The sequence below is a fragment of the Hylobates moloch genome, unplaced genomic scaffold, assembly GCF_009828535.3.
Source record: "Hylobates moloch isolate HMO894 unplaced genomic scaffold, HMol_V3 SCAFFOLD_9, whole genome shotgun sequence".
Lineage (NCBI taxonomy): Eukaryota > Metazoa > Chordata > Mammalia > Primates > Hylobatidae > Hylobates > Hylobates moloch.
Genome location: NW_026652284.1, coordinates 11729872 through 11754787, shown reverse-complemented (window position 1 = coordinate 11754787; position 24916 = coordinate 11729872). Strand labels below are relative to the sequence as shown.

Below are 24916 nucleotides of genomic sequence, written 5' to 3'. Positions count from 1 at the left end.
AGGTCCCTTAGGCTAAATTTCATGTTAAGGGCTATTCCCAAGGGCTTGTTTTAAGGCCGGTCTGAATAAAAAGCATAACTTTTGGGGGAATATGACTTACTATTCTTGAGTAAGACCTGAAAGTTTATGATTAGTTCAACAAGGTTGAAACCTACTCACTTTCAAAATAAATTCCCAATGATCATTTTAGTAGGCCTGCTAAAAGAATACAATACCGGAATGTACTATACTACCATCCAGGAATTTCCAATAAGAAAAGAGGATTGGAAATTTATGCATATTCAAGTTATGTCTTATTAAAAAGATATATTACACTTTTATAAGCCTAAGTAATCATAAAAATCTTTAAATAAATAAAAATCAAGCTTTAACTCAGCACCGGCATTTAATATAGATGAGGAAGCCTTTTAACTATAGAGAAAGAGAGGGACAAAAATTTTAAAAAGGAAAGAAGAAAGGGAGGCAGGGAGGGAAGAAGGAAAAAAGAAAGAGAAGGACAAGAAAGTCTTTCATCAGAATCTTGCAGACTAGGCCTTGCTAGAGTTTGACTCTGAATTGAAGATGCCCCTGCATGAATAATGTTTTAGAAACACACTCTCTTGGACATATTACAAAGATTATTTAGAGTTTTCTGGGTAGACTATGTTACATTTTCTTGACACACAAATTGGGAAGGTTGGAGGAGGAGCCAAAATCAAAGCTGACAATATCTGAAAAGCCCTGGCTCCTAAGTAATGACCTTGAGACTCAGAAGCAACAGCCTGGGAAAACAGAGAACAAGCACAGCTGACATTTCTTTGTGTCTCTTTCTAGAAGTACAAGGCAGACAGAAAGTCCACTTATACACCCTGAGGAGAGATGAACCAGTACAATTACTTCATACACTAAGAATACCCATCTTCCCATGACACGTTTGCAGACCAGATGGAATATTTAAGTATTCATGAGCTATGTGAAGTCCAGCCAAGACTCCCCAAAGAAACCACATTGTAAGAGTTAGAGCTGAGTTGAATTTGGATGACAATGGCTTGTGGAACAACTAAGACCATGCAGTTGTCCATCACCATCTCCCCAGCTCTGAGGAAAACAGAGCTGGCGAGGCATTAAATAAGGAAAGAAAGCATCATCAATAGAGAGCAAGCTGACTCCTCTTTCTTCAAGAGGCAGGGCATTCAATTCTTTTATACTTTATAAACAACACAGGGCTCCCTTTTTAACAACTTTTTCCACATGGGCTTCTGCTCACCCTCTTTTCAAGAATATGTCCAAACCCTCTATCTCTAGATTTAGAAGACCATTTTAGATGCTTTTAAAAATCTGGTCAGCCGGGCGCGGTGGCTCACGCTTGTAATCCCGGCACTTTGGGAGGCCGAGGCGGGCGAATCACAAGGTCAGGAGATCGAGACCATGGTGAAACCCCGTCTCTACTAAAAATGCAAAAAATTAGCCGGGCGTGGTGGCAGGCGCCTGTAGTCCCAGCTACTCGGAGAGGCTGAGGCAGGAGAATGGCGTGAACCCGGGAGGTGGAGCTTGCAGTGAGCCAAGATCGCGCCACTGCACTCCAGCCTGGGTGACACAGCGAGACTCCATCTCAAAAAAAAAAAAAAAAAAAAAAATCTGGTCAAAAAATCCAATCAATTAGAAAACCAATGTTTTGCAGAGTAAAACACAAACCACAGCTGATCCTGATGCATTCTCAGGTGCACCAGTTCATATGCATTATTACCAGGATTTAGGAATTATGTGTTGCAGATCTTTTCTCCCCCGCAAAGGTGGAATTACAGCCCACATTTATAAGTTCAGTAGTTCATGCCAGAAAACTGTCTCCTGCAAAGACTAAAACAGAACTATAGAAGATAGTCAGAATTTCCTGTAGGTTTTTCCACGCAGAATGATGGTTCCATTTGAATTTCTCAGTCAAGCATTGCTTTGTAGGTCAAAAGTGATTTAGTTAAACACATGTAGTGAAAACTCTTACTTTGTCCAAAACATGGAGGATCCACCGAAGAGCCCATCCAGTCTTCTGATTTAGCTGACTCTATTTCTTTGTCATCTTTACAGTAATCTGCCATCCACGATTCCTTGGTACTTACATACTGGTCTAGAAAGAATCCCCAGAGATATTAAGAGAACTAAAAAAGATGGAGGGTTCGAGTCAAATAATTTCAATTCAGCAAAACAAGCTTTTATTGAGCGTCTCATTACATGCCTGGCCTGTGCTAGATTCCGAGAAAGCCTGTGCCCTGGAGAGCCTCACACTCCACTGAAAGAGATTACCATGAACAGACAACCATCGCCACAAAACTCTATCATAATGTGTAAGACATTAAAGATGTGGATTTTCTTCAAACCAATCTATAGATTCAATAAAATCCCCATCAAAATACCCATAGGGCATTTTGTGGAATTTTAAAAGCTGAATCTAAAATTTATATGGAGGCCGAGCGCAGTGGCTCATGCCTGTAATCTCAGCACTTTGGGAGGATGAGGCAGGTGGATCACTTGAGTCCAGGAGTTTGAGGCCAGCCTGGCCCACATAGCAAAACCCCATCTTTACTAAAAACACAAAAATTATGTAGGCGTGGTGGCGTGCACCTGTAGTTCCAGCTACTCAGTAGGCTGAGGCAGGACAATCGCTTGAACCTGGGAGGTGGAGGTTGCAGTGAGCCGAGATCATGCCACTGCACTCCAGAGGCTGAAATTCAGTGGACGATTCTCCACAAGTAGTTGTACTTCTGTGAGGGAATTACAATGGGGATAGCAGATTAACAAAAATAATTACAGTGCACCACACCTAGATGAAGATCTTTTATACTAATTAAGATGTTATACTTTTTGGAAGAAGAATTATTGGTTTCTGGTTTTCAATTACAACACTTGGCTACAGAAGTAATATTTATTTAAACACTAAGAGGTCACAGCAACGTTTCTGGGTTTCAGTATAGTATTCGGAATAAGGAATTGAAGGTTAGAAAACAAAACAAATTTTACCACTGACAAGAATGCCTTTTGGAAGATTTTTTGTTTGGTTGGTTTCTTAGAGACAGGGTCTCGCTCTGTCTCCAAGGCTGGAGTACACTGGCACAATCATAGCTCGCTGTGACTTTGAACTCCTGCACTCAAGTAATCCTTCCACCTCAGGCTCCTGAGTAGCTGGGACTACAGGCGCATGCCACTATGCCCAGCTAATTGTTTATTTTTGTAGAGACAAGGTCTCACAATGTTGCCTAGGCTGGTCTGGTACTTCTGGCCTCAAATGAGCTTCCCATCTCGGCTTCTCGAAGAACTGGGATAACAGGCATGAGCCAATGTGCACGGCCAGAAGATATTCTTAAAGAGACATATACTGTGCTCATCAGAAACACCAATAAGAACCCTTTAGGTAAGCTCTTGTTTACTGCAGCTTTTCAAAAGACCACCACAAACTTTCTCTAACCTTCTAGAGTAAGCGATGTTGTGACAAACAATGTAGGAGTTAAAACAATACAGTTTAGAGAGATCATAGGGTCAACTTACTATTATCTAGGTGATAGTAACAACCAGGCAAATTAGTGGATGAAATCTGATCACATAAAACAGCGGTTTTAAATTTGGGGGTCAACAAACTTATGGTCTCATTTCACAATACATTCTTTCCATCCTATTCTGACATGCGTAAGGAAGTAGATATTCTAACAGCCTCAATCCAACATACACACCAAAGAAAGTTCACAGTTTGCAACAGTATGTTATCGCTCAAAGATAAAGTATAGTAATTCCAAAATCAGATCAAGTAGATCAATAAATCAAACAATGAATGCGAGTTTTCACAGTGAAGGTACACACTACCTGACTGTATGATTATATTGCTTTCCTTTTAGATGGCAGAAATGTAACAATAGAGCAGTTTTTATTCACAACATTGAATCCAGAGATGTACATTTCAGTGCTGCCAAAGATACTTTTAGATAACACACCATTAACCTGGCAACCCTTAAGCAAGTCATTTTCAGAGTTAGGTCAAAATGATAACGGGAAACAACAAAGGCAACTTATTCTACTATAAAGATATGATCAAAATCACACCTTTTAAGAACTAGTCCGTGAATAGCTTGAGCATAGTTAATCTAAACTCACTTCCAGGACATTTAATAAACTCTAGTGACCAAGCATTATGAGGAGAAAGTCCATTGCAGCCATTTATGTTTCCCAAGTAATCTAAGTTCTTGCTTACCCACTGATAGCATCATTATGGGATGCCAACGCTGGAGAAACAGGTTGAGAATCAAGAGGCTATTAGGGTTGATCAGGAAAGCAGTCAGGATGAAGAAGTGATGCCTGGTACAGGCCCAGGTATTTGCTAAACTAGGATTAATAGTCTTCCAGACTCAGAACTTAGATATGGAAAGGTATCAGTATATGAAAGACAAACTTTCTACTCACCAATTAGCACAGAAGTGATATTGATGTCCAAACGAGGTTTGGCCTTGGCTTCTAGCTTCAGTCGAGGAGGATGGAGACGACTAGCTGCCTGCTGTTGCCAGGATACAGAGCATGGCCAAGGCTCAATAAATGGCTCCCAGCCTAAAAGAACACAGGAAATAAGACATCTGTTCAGCAGATATCAAGAGTTTATAGGGGAACACTGCTCGCAAATGTTCAGCAAGGACAAACTGGAGCTTAATAGCTTTCTACTTCCAATTCAATTTCACAACAAAAGCACCAACCACCTTTAGCTACAGGTCACCCTACAGATGTCTGCATTGTCCAGAAGATACAAGTAGAAGGGCATATATGTACCCCCACGATGGTCTTCCAGAGGTGGCAGGAAGGAGGGCAGGCAGTGTATGTGCCCTCTTCCACTAAAGAACAGGCAGGATGTGTTGAGACACTCAAGACAGAAAAAGGAGTCTCAGACAAAGATTGGAAAAATAATAAAGTGTCTTAAATAGCTATTAAATTTGATTCTCCTGGTTACAGGACCAATACATTGGTTGAATAAATAGGTACATATGAAGGCTCGTTAACTTTTTCTTTTTCTTAAAATATGCATAGACTATATAAACAACATATAAAATAATACCACAAACACTCGTGTACTCACTATTCAACTTAAGAAACAGAAAACTACAAGTTCCTTTGAGGTCCTCAAGGGCCATTCCCTACCATCTCATTCCCTTCCTTCCCACCAACCCTTCCCACCCAACTCCAGGTGACCATTCGCTTGAATTTTTAGTTAATCATTTCCTTGCTCTTCTTTATAATTTTACCAAGCATATATACCTTTCTTAAGAACATATTAGACTGTCCTGTTTGTGATCTTTACATAAATGGAATCCCCATGTACATTCTTTTTCAAGTTTCTATTCTTGCTCACCAATATGTCTTTGAGCATACTGTTGAGCACACTGCTACATCACATTGATGCAGGTCCCTGTGGTACATTGTTTTCACTACTGAATATTAACATGCATTATAATGAATATACAATTTATTTATCCACTCTACTTCTGAAAGACATTCACTTGATTCCAGTTTTATTGCTATTGGAATACTACTATAAGCAGCCTTATATACATCTGTAGTTCACGCAGGCAAGACAGTCTCTATGGTACAGACCTAGAAGCAACACGTTGCTGGGTTGTTGAGTATGCTTACACTCAAATTTACCAGGTCACGCCAAATTGTTTTACAAAGTAGTAATAGTAATATATAGTTCTAATAGCAGGGACTATGGCTTATATCTTCCAATAATTAGTAGTGTCCCACTTAATTTTTGCTAATCTGTTGGGTGTCAAAAATGGTACATCACTGTGACTTAAAAGACTCAACTTTTCAAAGCCAATTAATTTTTAACAGATCTTTAAATAGACTCACACAATCAGCCATTGAACAAATCCAAACCGGTATGTAACACACAGTAGGTACATTAGTCTCCTTACACCATTTGACATTTAGTGACCTGAATGAGTTCATACAACTTTAAAAGTAAGCAATATTTGGCCTAAGAAAACAAATGATTCTCAGAAAAATAGCTCCCACACGCAAGAGTTTCTCTCAACTAGAAAGACTTGGGCCATTATTCTTTTTTCTTTTTTCTTTTTTTTTTTTAAGATGGAGTCTCGCTCTGTCACCCAGGCTGGAGTGCAGTGGCACGATCTTGGCTCACTGCAACCTCCACCTCCTGGGTTCACACCATTCTCCTGCCTCAGCCTCCCGAGTAGCTGGGACTATAGGCGCCCACCACCACACCCGGCTAATTTTTTGTATTTTTTTTTTTTAGTAGAGACGGGGTTTCATCGTGTTAGCCAGGATGGTCTCAATCTCCTGACCTCATGATCCACCCACCTCGGCCTCCCAAAGTGCTGGGATTACATTTTAAAGTAAAACATTTTGAACAATGAAGAAATAAGGGTGTTAGCTTTAAGTGAGTCTGGTACAGAGTGAAAACGTTAACATAAAATTAAATGTGATAAATACTCTAGAACACTCAGCGGCAGCACAACAAATCAAGGCTTAATTTCTTACTGAAATTAAAGGGAGCAGGCCATCGGAGGTTTACACCTTGGACTGCCCAGCACTACTCTGCTTATCCTGTCCATGCCTACTACCAACTCCGATGAGACCTTCTTTCAGCTCTCTTAAGGCAAAGTTCACTGCTCAAACGACTTGGCCCTAATATATTATGGCTTCTGAATTTCAACCTGTATCTATAGGCTCTTACGTTGGTCTTTCAAATGGGAAGAAAGAAACCTGAAAATGCTTGCGATATTATTGAGGTTTACATCTCCCAAAAAAGAGCCTGCTCTGATCAGCAGTGGTTTTTAGTTTTTGTTTTTTTTAAGACAGTAAGTAGGGCAGAATACACAGTGTCACTGACTCAGTAGATTCTAATAAAACAAATGAACCCAGTGGGGAGTGAAGGGACTTGAGATTTAAAATGCTTGGCTGGGCGCAGTGGCTCACGCCCGTAATCCCAGCACTTTGGGAGGCAGAGGCAGGTGGATCACCTGAGGTCAGGAGTTCGAGACCAGCCTGGCCAACCTGGTGAAACCCCGTCTCTACTAAAAATAGAAAAAATTAGCTGGGCATGGTGGCAAGCACCTATAATCCCAGCTACTCGGGAGGCTGAGGCAGGGGAATCACTTGAACTCAGAGGCAGAAGTTGCAGTGAGCCAAGATCGTGCCATTGCACTCCAGCCTGGGTGACAAAGCAAGACTCGGTCTCAAAAAAAAAAAAAAAAAAAATGCTTGTGGGCATAAATCTCCCTTGAAATTTAGCTACTCTCAGGGCCAAACAAATGATCCTTCACTATTGAGCAATGGCATATTCTAGAATGAGCCAAACTGCAGGATCAAAAAAAATTATAAAAACATCATTTTTTTTAATTTTTTTGAGACGGAGCCTTGCTCTGTCATGCAGGCTGGAGTGCAGTGGCATGATCTCAGCTCACTGCAACCTCCGCCTGCCGGGTTCAGGTGATTCTCCTGCCTCAGCCTCCCAAGTAGCTGGGATTACAGGCGCCCACCACCATGCCCAGCTAGTTTTTGTATTTTTAGTAGAGACACAGTTTCGCCATACTGGCCAGCCTGGTCTCGAACTCCTGACCTCAGGTGATCCGCCCTCCTCAGCCTCCCAAAGTGCTCAGATTACAGGCGTGAGCCACCACGTACAGCCAAAAACATCTTTTTAGTTGCAACACATCAGATATGTTTTTAGCACAACAGAAAATCCTTATTTTCTGTGTTTATGCAGTCTACTTGCTTTTCATCTTTCCCTGTCCCACCCCACCTCTGCCCTTTCCTTCATGTAAAATTTCCGTTAGCAATAGGTCCAGGCAAACATTTAAATTTATTTTTTAAATCCCATGATAACATATGCTTTATACTGACCTGAAAGAGCACGGTTATAATAATCTCCAGAAAGGGTGAAGTGGGCATAGCCTTCAGGGCTAGTTCTTACACGCTGAAGAAAATTCAGACCTGCAATGAAAGCAAACCTTACTGCAGCTGCAGGGCAGGAGCAACCAAAACTGCCTTTTGCCGATAAACGACATTAAAGAAACGTTAGAGCTAATACTCGCAAAGGAGAGCACACAACATTCTGATATTTTGTTCATCATGTGTTTTTTTTGCATCAATTTTTTAAAATATGGCACTGAGATATTATTTATCTCCATGACTGAGTTTTTTGGCACCCTCTTAAACTCTGTGCCTGAGGCAAGTACCTCATTTGCCTTCCCACAGTGCCAGCCCTGGCACCCAGGTGTACCTGAAGCCTGTGGGAACATAAAAGATATTTCTGGCCAGGTACGGTGGCTCATGCCTATAAATCCCAGCACTTAAGAGAGGCCAAGGTGGGCGGATCATGAGGTCAGAGATTGAGACCATCCTGGCCAGCATGGTGAAACCCCATTTCTACTACAAATACAAAAATTGGCTGGGCGTGGTAGCAGGCGCCTGTAATCCCAGTTATTTGGGAGGCTGAGGCAGGAGAATTGCTTGAACCCGGGAGGTGGAGGTTGCAGTGAGCCGAGATAGCGCCACTGCACTCCAGCCTGGCAACAAAGCGAGACTCCATCTCAAAAAATAAAAAGAAAAAATAAAAAAAGATATTTCTACCTGAATAATGACAAGAAGGCAGACTGATTAGAGAAGTCATGTTCTGATAAATATTAGCTCAAAATGTTAAGAATGACATACAAAAATAAGAATTAACTAATTAGTCTCTGCAGAAAAGATATTCACGGAAACAGTCAAAATTCCAGTTGTCACTTTTAACCAAGCAGCCCTGGTGGTGCCCTAGAAGCTCAGGGAAAGGGCAAGCTCTGTAATGTGCAAGAGGCCAGATTCAAGACCCAGAAGCAAACTTTACTTGAAGAAAGAAGAGGCTGGCAAGATCGAAACAATGGAAAGTTAAAACTAACCAGAGTAGGAAGATTTTCATTTACTCTCCTCACAACCTCAACCTCGCCGGGCACGGTGGCTCATGCCTGTAATCCCAGCACTTTGGGAGGCTGAGGCAGGCAGATCCCTGAGGTCTGGAGTTCGAGACCGACCTGACCAACATGGAGAAACCCTGTCTCTACTAAAAATACAAAATCAGCCGGGCATGGTGGCGCATGCCTGTAATCCCAGCTACTCAGGGGACTGAAGCAGAAGAATCGCTTGAACGTGGGAGGCAGAGATTGTGGTGAGCTGAGATTGCACCACTGTACTCCAGCCTGGGCAACAAGAGCAAAACTCCATCTCAAAAAAAAAGACCTCAACTTCACACTGCTTGCAGTGATGCACTTAAGGATCAAGTACTCCCGCCAGAAGTGGTGGTGGGCCACTTTAATCCTAGCCACTTGGGAAGCAGGAGAACTGCTTGAGCCCATGAGTTTGAGACCAACCTTGGGCAACAAAGCAAGACCTCACCTTTGAGGGGGAAAAAAAAAAAAAAAGGATACAGTACTCCTACTTTGGTCCCCACTCTAGCAAAGGACAGCTCACATATAGTGTTTTACCCCTTACACGGCCCTATGGTGGAGACTCAGAAGTGCACTTTCTAGTAAGATTCTTGTTTTTGATTTTCAAGAGATAATACAACAGAACCATTGTTGTCTGAGCTTATCTGTTAAATGCCTAGCACTATTCACTACAATCTTTAGATACATAAAAAGATAAGAAAAATGAAGAGATCAGGAATTATTTAGCTAGAGATGTTAATACAATGGAAATTTTATCAAAGACCATTCCTATTCCCAAGCTATAGGCTGAAGGCCACATATGGCAAATAAAAGTTTCTTTAAAATATACATAATGAAAAACATATGTAAAACTATTATCTAAATTTCACCCAAATGACTAAATAGAGTATGAATGACAAAAAAAAAAAAAGACCCCAAATAATTCAGCAATGACTGAAAATATTCAAGATGAATCTGAAAACCAGGACGACACTCACGGGAAAAGGTGAGTTCAGCAAGAGGAACATCACAATCCATGCAGTCATCGATGAAACAGATGCACACACTCTCGGCTTTGATCTCCACGCCAGAGATCAATGGTGCTGCCACAGCCCCTGGGCTATCTCGGCTGGTGGAGGCCAAGGAAAGAGACTTCAGAGGTTCCGCATTCTTAAACAACCAACTTGCTGCCTTTTTCAATTGGCCTTCAAAGAAATTAAGAAGTGATCAGTTCTACCAGCTTCCACAGCTACCCTGGCCACTCACAGAGGAAATAGAGAAATAAAATTCTCTAGAGACCTACTGGGAAGCCAAGAGAGCCTTGATCCCAGAAGTATTCTTGGACTTAATAAAAAAGGAAGGTGGGGGTGGTGGGGGTGGGAGGTGGGAGGGAATCCCAGCATAATAGTAATCCTGCTTTTAAGCAAACATTTTGTTGCACACCTTCCACTCAAATTTACCACACCTTTCATGATCTGGCCCAAAATGCCTCCAGGAAGCCATCCCTCTCTACCATGCCATCTGTTGAAGGAGAGGAGAGAAGAGGACAGGAGAGGATCCAGACACAGCGCCACTTGGTACCTAAGTACTTAATCTTCACTATGTAGTTTTGCAAATATATTGATGTGCTGTTTTGTAATTGTTCTCAAATATCTTACTTTGTGTATAATGTGCCTTCTAATCAATCCCAAATGCCTTGAGAACAGAGAGCAACGCGAGAACTGCATGTGTGTAATATATAACCGTTAACTAATCGCCTCTTGAGTACAACCCGGTTGCTAAAGTCCCCCTCCACCCAAAAAAGAAAAGAGAAGCAATGCCACCCCATACTCATAAGTCACCAGAGGCCAGTACCAGGGACAGTGTAAGTGATTGAGGGCAGGGGCTCCAGAGTGAGTTGGCCTGGCTTCAGGTCCTGTTCTGCCCTTACCAGCTGCTGGCTCTTGGGCAAGTTATTTGATCTCTTTGTGCCTGACAGCACCCACTTAAAAGGACTGACAGGAAGAGGGAAGAATGAGTACATGGGAAGTTCTCAGAGTGAAGCCTGGCGTGTAATAAACATTATTTGCTATTATCTACATTACAGATAAACATTAGTTGCTATTATCATATTAATTACTGATGGAATTAAGTTTTATCTATTAAAGAAATAAAAATTATCGGTCGGGCGCAGTAGCTCACACCTGTAATCCCAGCACTTTGGGAGGCCAAGGCGGACAGATCATGAGGTCAAGAGATCGAGACCATCCTGACCAACATGGTGAAACCCCGTCTCTACCAAAAATAACAAAAATTAGCTGGGTGTGGTGGCACGTGCCTGTAATCCCAGACACTTGGGAGGCTGGGACAGGAGAATCGCTTGCACCCAGGAGACGGAGGTTGCCGGGAGCCAAGATCGCACCATTGTTCTCCAGCTTGGGCAACAAGAGCAAAACTCTGCCTCAAAAAAAAAGAAAAACAATTACCAAACAGAGGCGGAGCACAGTGGCTAACGCCTATAAAATGCCTTGGGAGGTTTAGGCAAGGGGATCACTTTAGGTCAGGAATTTGAGACCAGCCTGGGCAACACAGCAAGACCCCGTCTTTACAAAAAATTTAAAAATTAGCCAGGTACGGTGGTACATCCTGTAGTCCCAGCTACTCAGGAGGCTTAGGTGAGAGGATCATTTGAACCTAGGAGTTTGAGGCTAGAGTAAGCCATGATCGTTGTGCCACCACTACACTCCAGCCTGGGCAACAGAGCAAAACCCAGTATCTAAAATTTAAAAAAAAAAAAAAAAAAAATCCAAAAGGTTCTCAGAACTTTAAAAAAAAAAAAAAAAAGTGCTCAAATTGTTAAAGAGTAAAAAGCATAGGAAAAGTAAACATTAAGGGGTATAAAATTAATTAAACCAAAAACTAATGATGACTGGGTAAAACAAAACCAAGGAACACATGAGAACTAGGTCTACCTTCATTTTTTTCAGAATCCAAAAGGTAAGTTAATGTAAACCAGTATGTCATGAAACAAGCCTTTTCACACATAAATCGGCTGGAATAACCCAGATACAATTTTTTTAGAAAAAGATTTGTCGATTCAAGAGCCCCAAAAAAATTTAAAGAAAGAAAAATTTAAAAAAAAAGAAAGAAATCAAATAAAGAGCCTGAAAAATATATCTATACCCTATGGTCCGCTATTTAAAATATAGATCTCTCTACCAAGGATATACTTAAAAGACACAGACAAAACTCACACCAAAAAAATGTTTACTATATAGAAGTGTGTATAATATTGAATAACAAGTGAAGAATATGATTAAATTATAATATATCCTTAGAGTCAATGTAAAAAGATCAGTGTTGATAAATAATTTCAATGACATGGGAAGATGCTGCTGATATATTAAGTATATCGTAACAGAATTATAATCATAATTCAATATTTTAAAAGACTATAAAATTGTATTGGCAACAGAATCTATCAGTACATTAAAAATTTAATGTGTGCGCGTGTGTGTGTTGGATATACTGTCCACAGTAGGTAGAGAAGTAGAAAGAGGCCGGGTACAGTGGCTCACGCCTGTAATCCCAGCACTTTGGGAGGCCGAGGTGGGTGGATCACGAGGTGAGGAGTTCAATACCAGCCTGTACAAAAAAGGGAAACCCCATCTTTACTAAAAATACAAAAATTAGCTGGGCGTGGTGGCAGGCACCTGTAATCCCAGCTACTCAGAAGGCTGAGGCAGGAGTATCACTTGAACCTGGGAGGCGGAGGTTGCAGTGAGCCAAGATCGTGCCACTGCACCCCAGCCTGGGCCAGAGAGCGAGACTCTGTCTCAAAGAGAAAAAAAGAGAAGTAGAAAGAAAGTGCACACAAGTGTAAAGACTGGAAAGGAGGCTGAGGCAGGAGGATTGCTTGAGCCCAGGAGCTGGAGGCTGCAGTGAGCTATGATTGCACCACAGCTATGACTGCATTCCAGCATGGGCAACAGAGTGAGACCCTGTCTCTTAAAAAAAGGGAAAAAAAAGATGGAAGGAAATGCAGCCTGTACTGTACTTCTCTTTTTGAAGAGAAAGGGAAACATGGAGATGGAAAGGAAGTGAGATGGAGTAGAAAGAACACAGATTTAGGAGGCAGGTAGACCTGGCTTTAAACCCATCGTAGAGGACTAAGATGTGACCTCAAACAAGTTTACTTAAGAAGTTTTACCTAACCAATCTGAGCTGGTTTCCTCGTCTTAAGTGGGAATAATAATGTCTGCCTCCAAGGGCTGTGAAGAGGATGCAAAAAGAAAACACAAAGATAGGCATACAGGACCTCAATAAATGGTCATAATTATCAATATCACCACCATTAGCACACCACTAGTAACAGTGGTTAACATTTATAGAGCACTTACTGTGTGCTAGCACTTTCTTAGTGCTTTGCATATAGTAATTTACTTACATCAAATCTCTGAGGGAGGCAGCCTTTTATCTTCTTTCTACAGATAAGGAAGCACTGGTTCACAGGGGTTAAAGCCACTTCCCAAAGTCATTAATAGGTAGTGGCAGAGAGTAAGGATCTGAACCCAGTCAGCCAGCTCCAGAGCCCTTTTTTTTTTTTTTTTTGAGACAGAGTCTCGCTCTGTTGCCTAGAATGTAGTGCAGGGGCATGATCTTGGCTCACTGCAACCTCCGCCTCCCAGGTTCAAGCGATTCTCCTGCCTCAACCTCCTGAGTAGCTGGGACTACAGGCGTGTGCCACCATGCCCGGCTAATTTGTTTTTTTTGTACTTTTGGTAGAGACAGGGTTTCACCATACCGGCCAGGCTGGTCTCGAACTCCTGACCTCAGGCGATCTGTCTGCCTCTGCCTCCCAGAGTGTTGGGATTATAGGCATGAGCCACTGCACCCGGCCTCGGAGCCCAAATTCTTATCCACTATTAAGGACTGCTGCCTGTCATCCCAGCACTTTGGGAGGCCAAGGTGGGTGGATCACTTGAGGTCAGGAGTTCGAGACCAGTCTGGCCAACATGGTGAAACCCTGTCTCTACTAAAAATACAAAAATTACCTAGGTGTGGTGGCGCATGCCTATAACCCCAGGTACTCAGGAGGCTGAAGCAGGAGAATGGCTTGAACTGGGGAGGCGGAGGTTGCAGTGAGCTGAGATGGCACCACTGCACTCCAACCTGGGCGACGTTATTATTACTGACCTAAGATGATATGCAGTCCAGAGAAGACACATAAAGCGTCCTCCAAACACACTCAGCTCTCAAAGTCGCCTTGTGGCAGTAAGAGAGGAAATGGGAAGGAAGCATATCATCAAGATAAACAATGGGTAACAGAACCCTGTTCAAATTACCTTGACACACCAAAAGAGCTTTGCGACAATCATCCATGCTGAATCCCAGCTCCTGCAGCCTAGCCAACTGTAACTCTAGGAAACAAATAGCATAAAATTTTCATAAATAATTTTATGTAAATTAATCTACAAACTAATTTTAGAAAAAAAGAAAAGAAATTTAAAAACCAGTGACTAAAACATTTCATTTCTCTAAGCAAAACTGGACTCCTAATTGGAGAGTTCTATCAAGCGTACCCTGAAATCTTCGAGTCTTTTCCTCATATTGACTGTGTTTTTAAAGTGGTGTCCTTGCCAGGAATTGTGGGGGGAAAGGTCTATTTCCCATCTGGCCCCTTCATTCCACCATCTGGCCCCTACATTTTCCCCTGACTGTGTTTTAAACAGCTTAAAATTAGGGGTGGGCACAGTGGCTCACACCTGTAATCCCAATACTTTGGGATGCTAAGGCAGGGGGACTACTTGAGACCAGGAACTCAAGACCAGCCTGGGCAAAATAGCAAGACCCCGTCTCTACAAAAAAAAGTTAAAAATTAGTGAGGCATGGTGGCACACACCTGTAGTCCCTCCCAGCTACTCAGGAGGCTGAGGAGGGAAGATGGCTTGGGCCCAGGAGTTTGAGGCTGCAATGAGCTATGATCACACCACTGCTCTCCAACCTGGGTGACAGAGTAAGACCCTGTCTCAAAATAAACCAATAAATTAATAATAAAAGCTTAAAAATAAAACAGTGTTACTCATATAACTTCAGAGGAGAACTCTCAAAGCTTAAAATTCAACTTTGGCATTATCCAGGTAACTCTGGAAAAAACTGAAAGAGGAAAAATAGTGGAGTAGTTGGTTAGGGATGTTTTGTTTGTTTTTAAATTTTAAAAAATGAGAGAATCATACTTAGGGCTTGGTTATACTAAACGACATACAATTAAACTCTGAACAATTTAATTGTGCAAAAGAAAATTTTAAGAGTCAAAAAGAAGAAGCATTATTAGCAAGACTGAATGGGTTTTATAGTTAAACACCTACCCAAGACAGGATCTAAGGTGTGTCTTGTCCCTTCTCTGATTTCCTCTCCAACGCGAGATGCACCTGGAAGGTAACTGCCAATGGAGTCTGACTCCGGGGCCACTGAGTCTGGCACTGCAGCATTAGCTTGCTCTGGGATGGATTTTGCAATGGCAAGAAACAGCTGAACATCATTATAGGAGAGTCTGATATCCAGGGCTTGTAACTGAATCTAACAAAATGTAAAAGAGGTAGCAATTTTTTAAAGCTGCATTGGTTTTGCATCCATATCTCTTACAGATGTAATTCCTATTTCAAGTTCTAAAAGTCCAACAGATACTGCACCAAATTTCTCATTTAAAAGATTGCAAAGATCTTGAAATTAAGCACTAATAACCATAAGGTAAGATGTCTCAACTATGAGGTCAAATGGTCACAAAACTGCACCACATAGCGGGTGATCACGAGGTCAGGAGATCGAGACCATCCTGGCTAACACGGTAAAACCCTGTCTCTACTAAAAAATACAAAAAATTAGCCGGGCGTGGTGGCAGGCGCCTGTAGTCCCAGCTACTCGGGAGGCTGAGGAAGGAGAATGGCGTGAACCCAGGAGGCAGAGCTTGCAGTGAGCTGAGATCGCGCTACCACACACCAGCCTGGGTGACAGAGCGAGACTCTGTCTCAAAAAAAAAAATACTAAGCTAGGTTAATTACTAGAGCAATTAGTATTTCAGCAGGATGATTTTCATACAAGTATATTAATCATTAAAGCAGAGGACCGAAGATGGCTCTGGGGGAGAAGGGATCGCCTATCAGCAACACTTGTTAATCCCTTTTGCGTGGATCTATTTAATTTTTTAAATCTCTCAAACAAAATGACCAACCAACAAAATTTATCTCTTTATTCAAATATAACTTAAATGAGTCAAGTTCGACACTATTTCCTGAAATCCAGTCTTCCTGAGAAATGAGCAATACAGCTACCTCTGGTACAGGCAGCGCAGACACCAAAACCAGACTAGTGCACAAACGAGCACTCTGGATGGCTGTCTCAACGTCTGAAAAGGGTGCTTTATTTATTTATTTTTCTTTTTCTGTGAGGAAAAAAAAAAAAGACCAGCCGGGCACGGTGGCTCATGCCTGTATTTCCAGCACTTTGGGAGGCCAAGGAGGGCGGATCATGAGGTCAGGAGATCGAGACCATCCTGGCTAACAAGGTAAAACCCCATCTCTACTAAAAATACAAAACATTAGTTGGGCATGGTGACGGGTGCCTGTCGTCCCAGCTACTGGGGAGGCTAAGGCAGGAGAATGGCGTGAACCCGGGAGGCGGAGCTTGCAGTGAGCCGAGATCACGCCACTGCACTACAGCCTGGGCAACACAGCAAGACTCTTGTCTCAAAAAAAAAAAAATTTCAGAATGGCTTTTCTCTCCCTTTTAACCTCCTATGGTTCAAATGGATTCATTAATTAATTATCCTCACTCAACCAAGGAAATCAAATGCCCAATTCTCAAGCCTGCCTTCCCTTGCTTCACCTTGAATCCTCCCTACTTCCCTACATAGTTATTTGCTCTAGTTAGACCGTCCTGCTTCCACTCAATTTAGGTTATTCACTTGGAACGCTCTCACTCCTCCTCTCTATTTACATCCTACCCTTCCTACCAAATCCACCTTACCTGGAGTCTTACTCAAGATGTACATTCCCACCTATGCTGAGTTCTGCTTTCTATAAGCGTCTATAGAACTTCAAGATTATACGAGATAACTCAGGACTTTTATCCTCCCCAAGACTGTAGGAACTTCTAGGACAGAAACAATGCCATATTTATTTTGTATTTGCTGAAGTAACTAAGAGGTTGTTAACGGCCAGGCGCAGTGGCTCATGCCTGTACTCCCAGCACTTTGGGAGGCTGAGGCGGGCAGATCACGAGGTCAGGAGATCGAGACCATCCCTGTCTCTACTGAAAATACAAAAAATTAGCTGGGTGTGGTGGCAGGCGCCTGTAGTCCCAGCTACTCAGGAGGCTGAGGCAGGAGAATGGCGTGAACCCAGGAGGCGGAGCTTGCAGTGAGCCGAGATTGCGCCACTGCACTCCAGCCTGGGCAACAGAGCAAGGCTCCATCTCAAAAAAACAAAACAAAACAAAACAAAAAAAGAGGTTGTTGGGCTCAGAGTAAATAACAGTGCCTGCATAGGACAGTGTTTGAGAGCATATCAACGTATTGCACAGATTTTGCATCATTACCTCCAGCACAGGTGGGAAATCTTCACTATTGAATGCATCCATCAACCCTGAACTATTTTGATAAGAAGAATTCCCCACCAACTCCACTTGAATTTGTACGGGATCCACAATTGAAAGAGCTGTATCATGCTCATTCCCTAGTCGGCATGAAAACACCTAGAGAATGAAATGCAATATGGCGAGAATTAACGTCTGATTCAGGAAGGGTCCAACTACCAGCACAAAGAGGCTATCTCAGAAGCAGTCAGCCATGTGTTATCATAAGACCCATAACAACTGCTGAAATAAATACTGTGAAGAGTGAGGCCCCCCACCGCTGCCAAGAGCACAGGCAGTGATTCACCCAGAGGAAAAGGGAGTTTAGCAATACATCCCCAAAGCCTTACAAATCTCACACCCTTTGATCCAGTAATCCTACTTCTCTCTAGGAACTAGCAAACAAACAAAAGAAATTCACTAAACCATTATTTAATAGTTAAAGAAAATTAAGAGCAGCGAAGGTTATATCACATCTACTCAATGGAGTATTTGCAGCCATTTAAAAATGAGAAAAAAGACCATATGGATTTTAAGAAGACAGTTACAACACAGACTATGTGAAAATACAACCCAAAATATTGTTACTCCCCAACTTTAAGGAAACACACCAAAATAACCTATCAGAAATCATATATGATTATTTTCCCTCCCCACAATATTTTCATAATTAAAAATATATTATTAAAGCTGGGTGATAGGTATATATGGAGTTCATTATATTATTGTTTCCTTTGTACATGTTTGAAATGTTCTATAATAAAAGGTTAAAAAATAAATACATTCATTGGGAGAGAGAAAGAAGGGAGAGAGGGAGACAGGACTCCAGTTCTAGGACCAAATTATTTTGCATGCTCAGGAAGAGCACAGAGGAAAGAAAAGAGCAATCATTTGGGTCCTTCGTACCCTCTTCACCCACTCCACCACCTTTTTGGGACCTATCCTAGTGCTGTGAAAAACATGTGACACCAAGGTCCTTTGCCATATTCAAAATTCATACTTTATAAATTCTCCCCAATGATTTATCAAGCTGGTCTTAAAATTCAGATCCAATTGTGCTGCCTCAAACGCAGGACTGAAAGGAGTTTCCAGCGATCTCAAACATTTTGCCATGTAGTTGTCCTAAGACTTCAGAGCAGAAAAGTTTCATTTTCCTTTTTCCTTCAGGGGTTTTTGCTACACAAAACCCAATTGTACCTGACAGTTCATTAATCAATCAGCAAGATTCTCCATTCAAAGCTAGCATTGTGGTGGCTTGGAAGGCAGATGAATTGCAATTTCATGATCAACTCACATCACACCAGCATGCAAATCCTTCCTCTCAAACGGAGGTTTCTTTACAAGAGAGAAACAAGTGGTCAAGAAGTAGAGTCCCTACAGGCCTTATTCCATTACGTTTGTCTCAAAACCATAAACCATATACTCCTAACGGTGAAAATAAGTTTTATTCGTTCAAACTTTGAGCAATCCCACTGGAAAGAAAAGGGCATGAAGAGGCCAATCATAAAGCAAAAGGAACCCTGACCAAATATCCTAACAGTATGGCACAGGAAATGTGAGCTGAGATGAGTCAAGTACAAACATCTGATAGAAACAAGAACCTGCCATGGTTCCCCTTCTGTCTCCACACCCCATGGCTTAACAAGAGACAAAGCACTTTTGGCCTAATATTGCATAATGACATTTTCAAGCTACGAAGGCCACTCCAGCACAAATTATCTTCTTCATGAGATGACATGAGAGCCTAAAGCACCACTATTATCCATGCGCTCCTTTCAGCCAGGCAGGACTCTACAGAGCTGCCCTTTTATGGATCAGGTATTCCTGAAAGGATAACATATAAGATCCTTAGCACTTTGTATAAATAGGTTTCCCTTCCCAAAGCCCTAGCTCTTCACAGGGCTGCACTCCAGGTGAGGAGAGGGATGCAGGGGAAATGAGACCCACGGCCTCACCTTCATGGACGAGGTCTGCAGAACGAGAGGGCACAACAAGGTGCCTGACAGGGCAGTGGGGACTGGAAAAGTCTCCTTGAACTTCTTGAGGAAGAAAGGGTGTAAAAGAAAGAGGCAAATGCCCTCTGCATATTTATAGCCTAACACTGGGAGACTGAATTCATTCATTAGAATAGCCAGGTAGATCTGGGGAGAAAACAAAGAGGAGAAGAGGGCAAGGGTCTTCCAATTTCATGAATTACTTCTCCTAATGAAAGTTTAAGAGGTAAAATTCTCTTCCAGATGCTTTTCTCGTGAGCCAACATGCACTGCTGTGATCAACACATAGACTTCTTACCTCGATGCCAAACAAACTTCCTGAAAAGGGGCGATCAACAAACCGGGGCTTATAGGTGAGCACTGTGGTGCCTTTCAGAATAATGGCATTGGTGTCAAAGCAGGACACATCTTCAACGACCACAAACTCCGTACCTGGAAAGGACAACATTGTCAATCAAGCCAGAGCTGGGAAGCTGGAAAACACCAGGCTGTTGCAAACGACGCAGCGCATTTCCACCAGGCAACAACACGAACCAGTAAAATTTTTCTCCAAAATGTCTGCTGACATTTACTAACACTGTCATCCTGAACCAATACTCTGCATCTGGCCACATGCAGCTGAGCCAACAGAGCTCTGCAGCAGCAGGCAAGAGTGGGATGTGATTTCTCTCTTTAGAATATTTCTAAACTAGATACAGAAACTGCACCCCAGTCCTCCTGGGAGGCCCTAGGAGATATTCAGAAGTTCACAAAATCATCCTTTCTCTAAGTGATGACCTGACTGAAAATTCCAGGAAGACGACTCAGGTACTAATGTTGGTCAGGCACTATGCATCTAAGTAGCTATTTACAAGGTTGTTTACAAAGAACATAGACCAATTTAATATCGAGATTTTTGAAATCAGTAAGTTTTCAACTTATTTGTATATATTTAATAGTAAGTTCATTCTGCCTTAAACTGTGTTTTTATCAAAAACCATATATAGATCAAGCTTGTAATTGAACTCATGTAAAACGCATTGTGCTAGCCAGCTTCATCAAAATCATTGAGAAGCAGGTACAGGTATCAGAAACATAAGAATAAATACACAAATACATACAGATGCACTAGATGAGTTCGCTAGTCAACAAAAGCCATAGTAAATCCATCTATACAAAGAAAAACATTCTTTTTGTAATGAAAATAAAAATCTCCTCACTTACTTATCTTCAAAACTGAGGTTTTCACGTACAAAACTTGCCTAAACTCCATGAAGCACATGTTAGGGCCCTAAAGATCAAACGGCAAATTGAAGACAGACTGTACACTGGAAAAAAAGACTGCTGCCCAGGTGGGTGCTTGGGCCAGACACAAGCGCTAGGCAGGCAGGGGACAGGGACAAGCAACCCTGCAGCTTTCAGTGGGCCAGGCAGCTCCCACCTGAAAATGAAGGCCAAGATCTCTGATGCTTGCAGATCTATAAAAGAGGCAAATGTGTAAGTGCTCATGTGAAAAATGGGAGGCAAAAGAGCAATCATCCTGTAAGACAGATATTGAGTGTAACATTCAAACTAAGCACCAATGAATCACACCGACATATAATCACCTGTTACATTGACCTTGACCTCCAGGTGCCTTTCATTGGACACAGGAAGGGAAGACCGCTTGGTAACTACTCCACTCTTCACAGTTTTGGGAACTATAGCAGATTCGCTGCTAGAGTTACGGTGACGAGAAGGAGTAACATGATTTTGTTTCTTAATATCACTGGGAGTGTGGAGAAAATCATGGACTAATAGTAGCCAGTCAAATATGAGAAACACACGGAGATTGTTGAGAACTACTGTAAAGCAGGAGGAATCCCTGGTAGATCTATAAAAAGAAGACAGGAGAAAATAAATAGGAAAAAAGAAACATGGTATTTCAAGAACCTGCAAATGTACTGCTCGGTTTTGGCAGGTGGTATTCCAGTATTTTCCAAACTGCCTGCTTTGAGTATCAGTAAACTCTGAACACTGGTTGAATAACATATTCCGTGTATTACTGGTTTAATAACACATTCAGTGTAATAAGTTAATCATATTTTTAAACAACAAGGAACATTTTATAAGAAAGCAGCATAGATAGTATAGCTCAGTGGTTCTCAATCAGATGGTTTTGCTCCCCTGGAGACATTATTTCCTCTTTTTTTTTTTTTTTTTTTTTTTTTTTAAGAGACAGGGTCACACTCTTGCCCAGACTGGAATGCAGTGGCATGATCATAGCTCACTGTAACTTCAAACTCCTGGGATCAAGTGATCCTCCTGCCTCAGCCTCCCAAAGTGCTAGGATTACAGGTGTGGGCCACTGCACCTGGCCCTTGGAGACATTTTTTATTCACACTTCAATTGCAATTGCAACTAGAGGGAGTTGCTATTGCTATCTAGTATAGGTAGAGGCCAAGGATGCTGTTAATTATCCCACAATGTACAGGACAGCCCCATAATAAGGAATTATCTGACCCAAAATGTCAATAGTGCTAAGGTCAAGAAATTCTGGTATGGTAAAGAGCACAGGCTTTGAAGTCTGAGACGCAGACTTAAATACTGCCATTTACAAGCCGTGTTATCTTATGAAAGTCACCTACCTTCTCTCAGCCTGTTTCCCCACTTATAAAATGAAGAATATTAATATGATAAGAAATAAAGCACCAAGCACATAGCAGGTATTTGATAAATGTCACTTTCTTTCCCTATGGGCTATTTCAAGAATATCAATGAGGCACTCCTTCTTTGACGTCTAGGATCACTTCTTTATAAATAATACCAAGTTTATACACACTAGTACTAGATTGTTTCTCTAGCTGAAATTGACCTGACAGCCCAAATCTTTTGGCCCGAGGAGAACAAGTAAGATGACATTTACCAGGGATAAATGTCCCCTAAGTAACCTAGAGGTAGAGTTGGGGTGGGGGTGGGGGGGACAAGTTGCCATTACTCCAAAGTCTATATTTGACGTGAAAACCCAGCGAGGACTCTCAGGCCTGACCTCAAACCATGATGCAGTCAGGGGCTTCATCCAGGCCCTATTAGTACATCAGCAGGCCCGGCCTACTAATGGACAGGCCTCAGATGAGTAGGACAAGAGAAACAGGGGCTGGAGCACTTAACATGGGGTTTTCTGGGTTGAAGCCCAAAAGAGACTCTGGGATTCTAGCTACTACATGTACCTGGTTCCCTGGCCTAAAAGGTATTCCTATGTGGGAAAACCTAACTTGGAAATATTTCTAAGGCTGGTTTCTCTGCTCCTCATTTCTCCTAAACCTGGCTCACTGCCTCTAGGAAAACAGCATCATGATGCATGGCTCCTTGTTACAGACACAGCATTTTTCACAGAAACACTCTATTCTTTTGTAATGGAGAAAAAATGTTGCCCTCAGTAAAATTTTTCCACCCCATTTTGAACATAGATTGTCAGAGTTCTGTATTTAACTGGAAAGTCACAGTGTGTTGGATCCCTTTTCTGGAAAATATTTCAAGCCTTTAAACACAGTGAAGTGATTTATATTTGACACACAAGATCCCAACAGAAGAGTAATTCTTCTTCAGACACGAAAGGCGCTCAAAAATTCCCATCAAAAGAACATTTCACTCCTCTTGCTAACAGTAGTATTTCTGTTAGCAAGAGCCAAGGTAAGGCTTTATTATTTGACTCCAATTATACACCTATGATACACAAATATTTCCAGGCTCCCTGTATATTAAAAATATGATAAGAAGGAGACAACTACCTGACAGTCTAGGAAGCCAGATCAATAATAATAAAGTAAACTCAAAAAGAAATGTTTCTCGGCCAGGCACGGTGGCTCACGCCTGTAATCCCAGCACTTTGGGAGGCTGAGGCGGGCAGATCACAAGGTCAGGAGTTTGAGACCAGCCTGGCCAATATGGTGAAACCCCATGTCTACTAAAAATACAAAAATTAGCCAGGCATGGTGGCAGGAGCCTGTAGTCCCAGCTACTCAGGAGGCTGAGACACGAGAATCACTTGAACCCAGGAGGCGGAGGTTGCAGTGAGCTGAGATCGTGCCACTGCACTCAAGCCTAGGCGACAGAGTGAGACTACGTCTCAAAAAAAATGTTTCTCCAGATGGACCAAACAGATGCCAGCCTCTTGTTCAAAGGAAACATCTTCAACCAAATGAACTGCAAAATGGGACCATCTTATCACATGACTGCAATCAGCCCAATGACGAGACACCTGATAGGTCCAAAGACTGTTAGAGACGTCATGGGCTTTAACATCACACACCCAGGTTTGAGCTCTGATTTCCTGACCTACGAGCTGTGTGACCTTAGAAGAGTGAACTAACCCTTCTCCAAGTTTCTAACTTGGAAACTGCAAAATGAGGAAGAAGTCACCCCCTCTGCAGACTTGTCAGATTACGCTAAGCGTAGCTGAAGTGCCCGGCTCATGGCAGGGCCCAATAAGAGGCAATTAGGATTCCCACTCCTGAAATTTTAAAGTTCATTAAAAAGTGTAAATGTCTACTCTGCTAGACTTCCTAAAGGCATATGGAGAAATCATGACCTCTCTCGAAAAACAAAACAAAACCTAAACCCTGGGCAATTCTGAACAGCACATTGAAATGTCAGGCATACAGAAACATGTAAGAATAATCCTGATGACTTTTTGTTCTGTTTTTTGCTTAACCACAAAGTTTTTCACAATCTTTTTACTTAGTGGTTTATACTTACAACATGTCTGATGACATGAAGCACTAACAGAAGGGAGGGTCTCCTTTTTGGGTTTTCATTGAAAGACTTCTTTAGATCAGGCCTAATTTTTCAGTTTTAAGGTCTATGTTCGGCCATAACATCAGCAAATAGTATATCATAAAACAACACGTTATATCAGCAGTAACAATGACAGCTGCCAACTGTGCCAAGCAATATGCCAGAATTACTTTATTACCTCTACCCCATGAGGTGGGTATAGGTAATTTTCTATTTTATGTAAGAGGAAGTTGAGGCTCAAAGGGGCTAAACAACTTGTCTGAGGACACATAGCTAGATAATGGGAGAGCAAGGTTTTCAGCCCAGATCTGTCTGATTCCAAAATATATGTTCTTTCTATACACAACACTGCCTCCCATAATACCAGAAAGAAAAATATAACCTAATTCAAAAAGGTAAAAACTATGTATACATGGATAATGAGTAAGACTTGAATAAATGGGTAATTCAAGTCAAACCCACCTTCCTTTCCATTAGTTGTAAAGACCAAAAGTCTTGTTACTTTTTTCCTTAAACCAGCATAATTTCTTCCTTCTCCAAGCCACTTTACAAATTAAAACAGTCTATAGCTTACAAGGAGATTGATTTTAAGGCTCAATTCTTAACTACTTTATTTTTAAAGGCAAC

General features: G+C 41.8%; 1 protein-coding gene across 8 annotated transcripts in view; it reads right to left on the bottom strand.

Moving 5' to 3' along the window:
- The window catches only part of VPS13D (vacuolar protein sorting 13 homolog D), a 284007-nt gene that overhangs the window by 175604 nt on the left and 83487 nt on the right, over window positions 1-24916 (bottom strand). For 6 of the 8 annotated variants that reach the window (XM_032758968.2, XM_032758969.2, XM_032758970.2 and 3 more), the window contains 9 exons: window positions 21121-21386; window positions 19833-19966; window positions 17505-17660; window positions 15278-15488; window positions 14255-14329; window positions 9929-10135; window positions 7873-7962; window positions 4423-4563; window positions 1979-2101 (listed from right to left, as the gene is read on the bottom strand). In XM_032758968.2, the coding sequence (XP_032614859.1) occupies window positions 1979-2101; window positions 4423-4563; window positions 7873-7962; window positions 9929-10135; window positions 14255-14329; window positions 15278-15488; window positions 17505-17660; window positions 19833-19966; window positions 21121-21386 (1403 nt within the window). The remainder of the gene's footprint in view (window positions 1-1978; window positions 2102-4422; window positions 4564-7872; window positions 7963-9928; window positions 10136-14254; window positions 14330-15277; window positions 15489-17504; window positions 17661-19832; window positions 19967-21120; window positions 21387-24916) is intronic. The other 2 variants (XM_058444649.1, XM_058444650.1) reach the window with 2 other exon arrangements.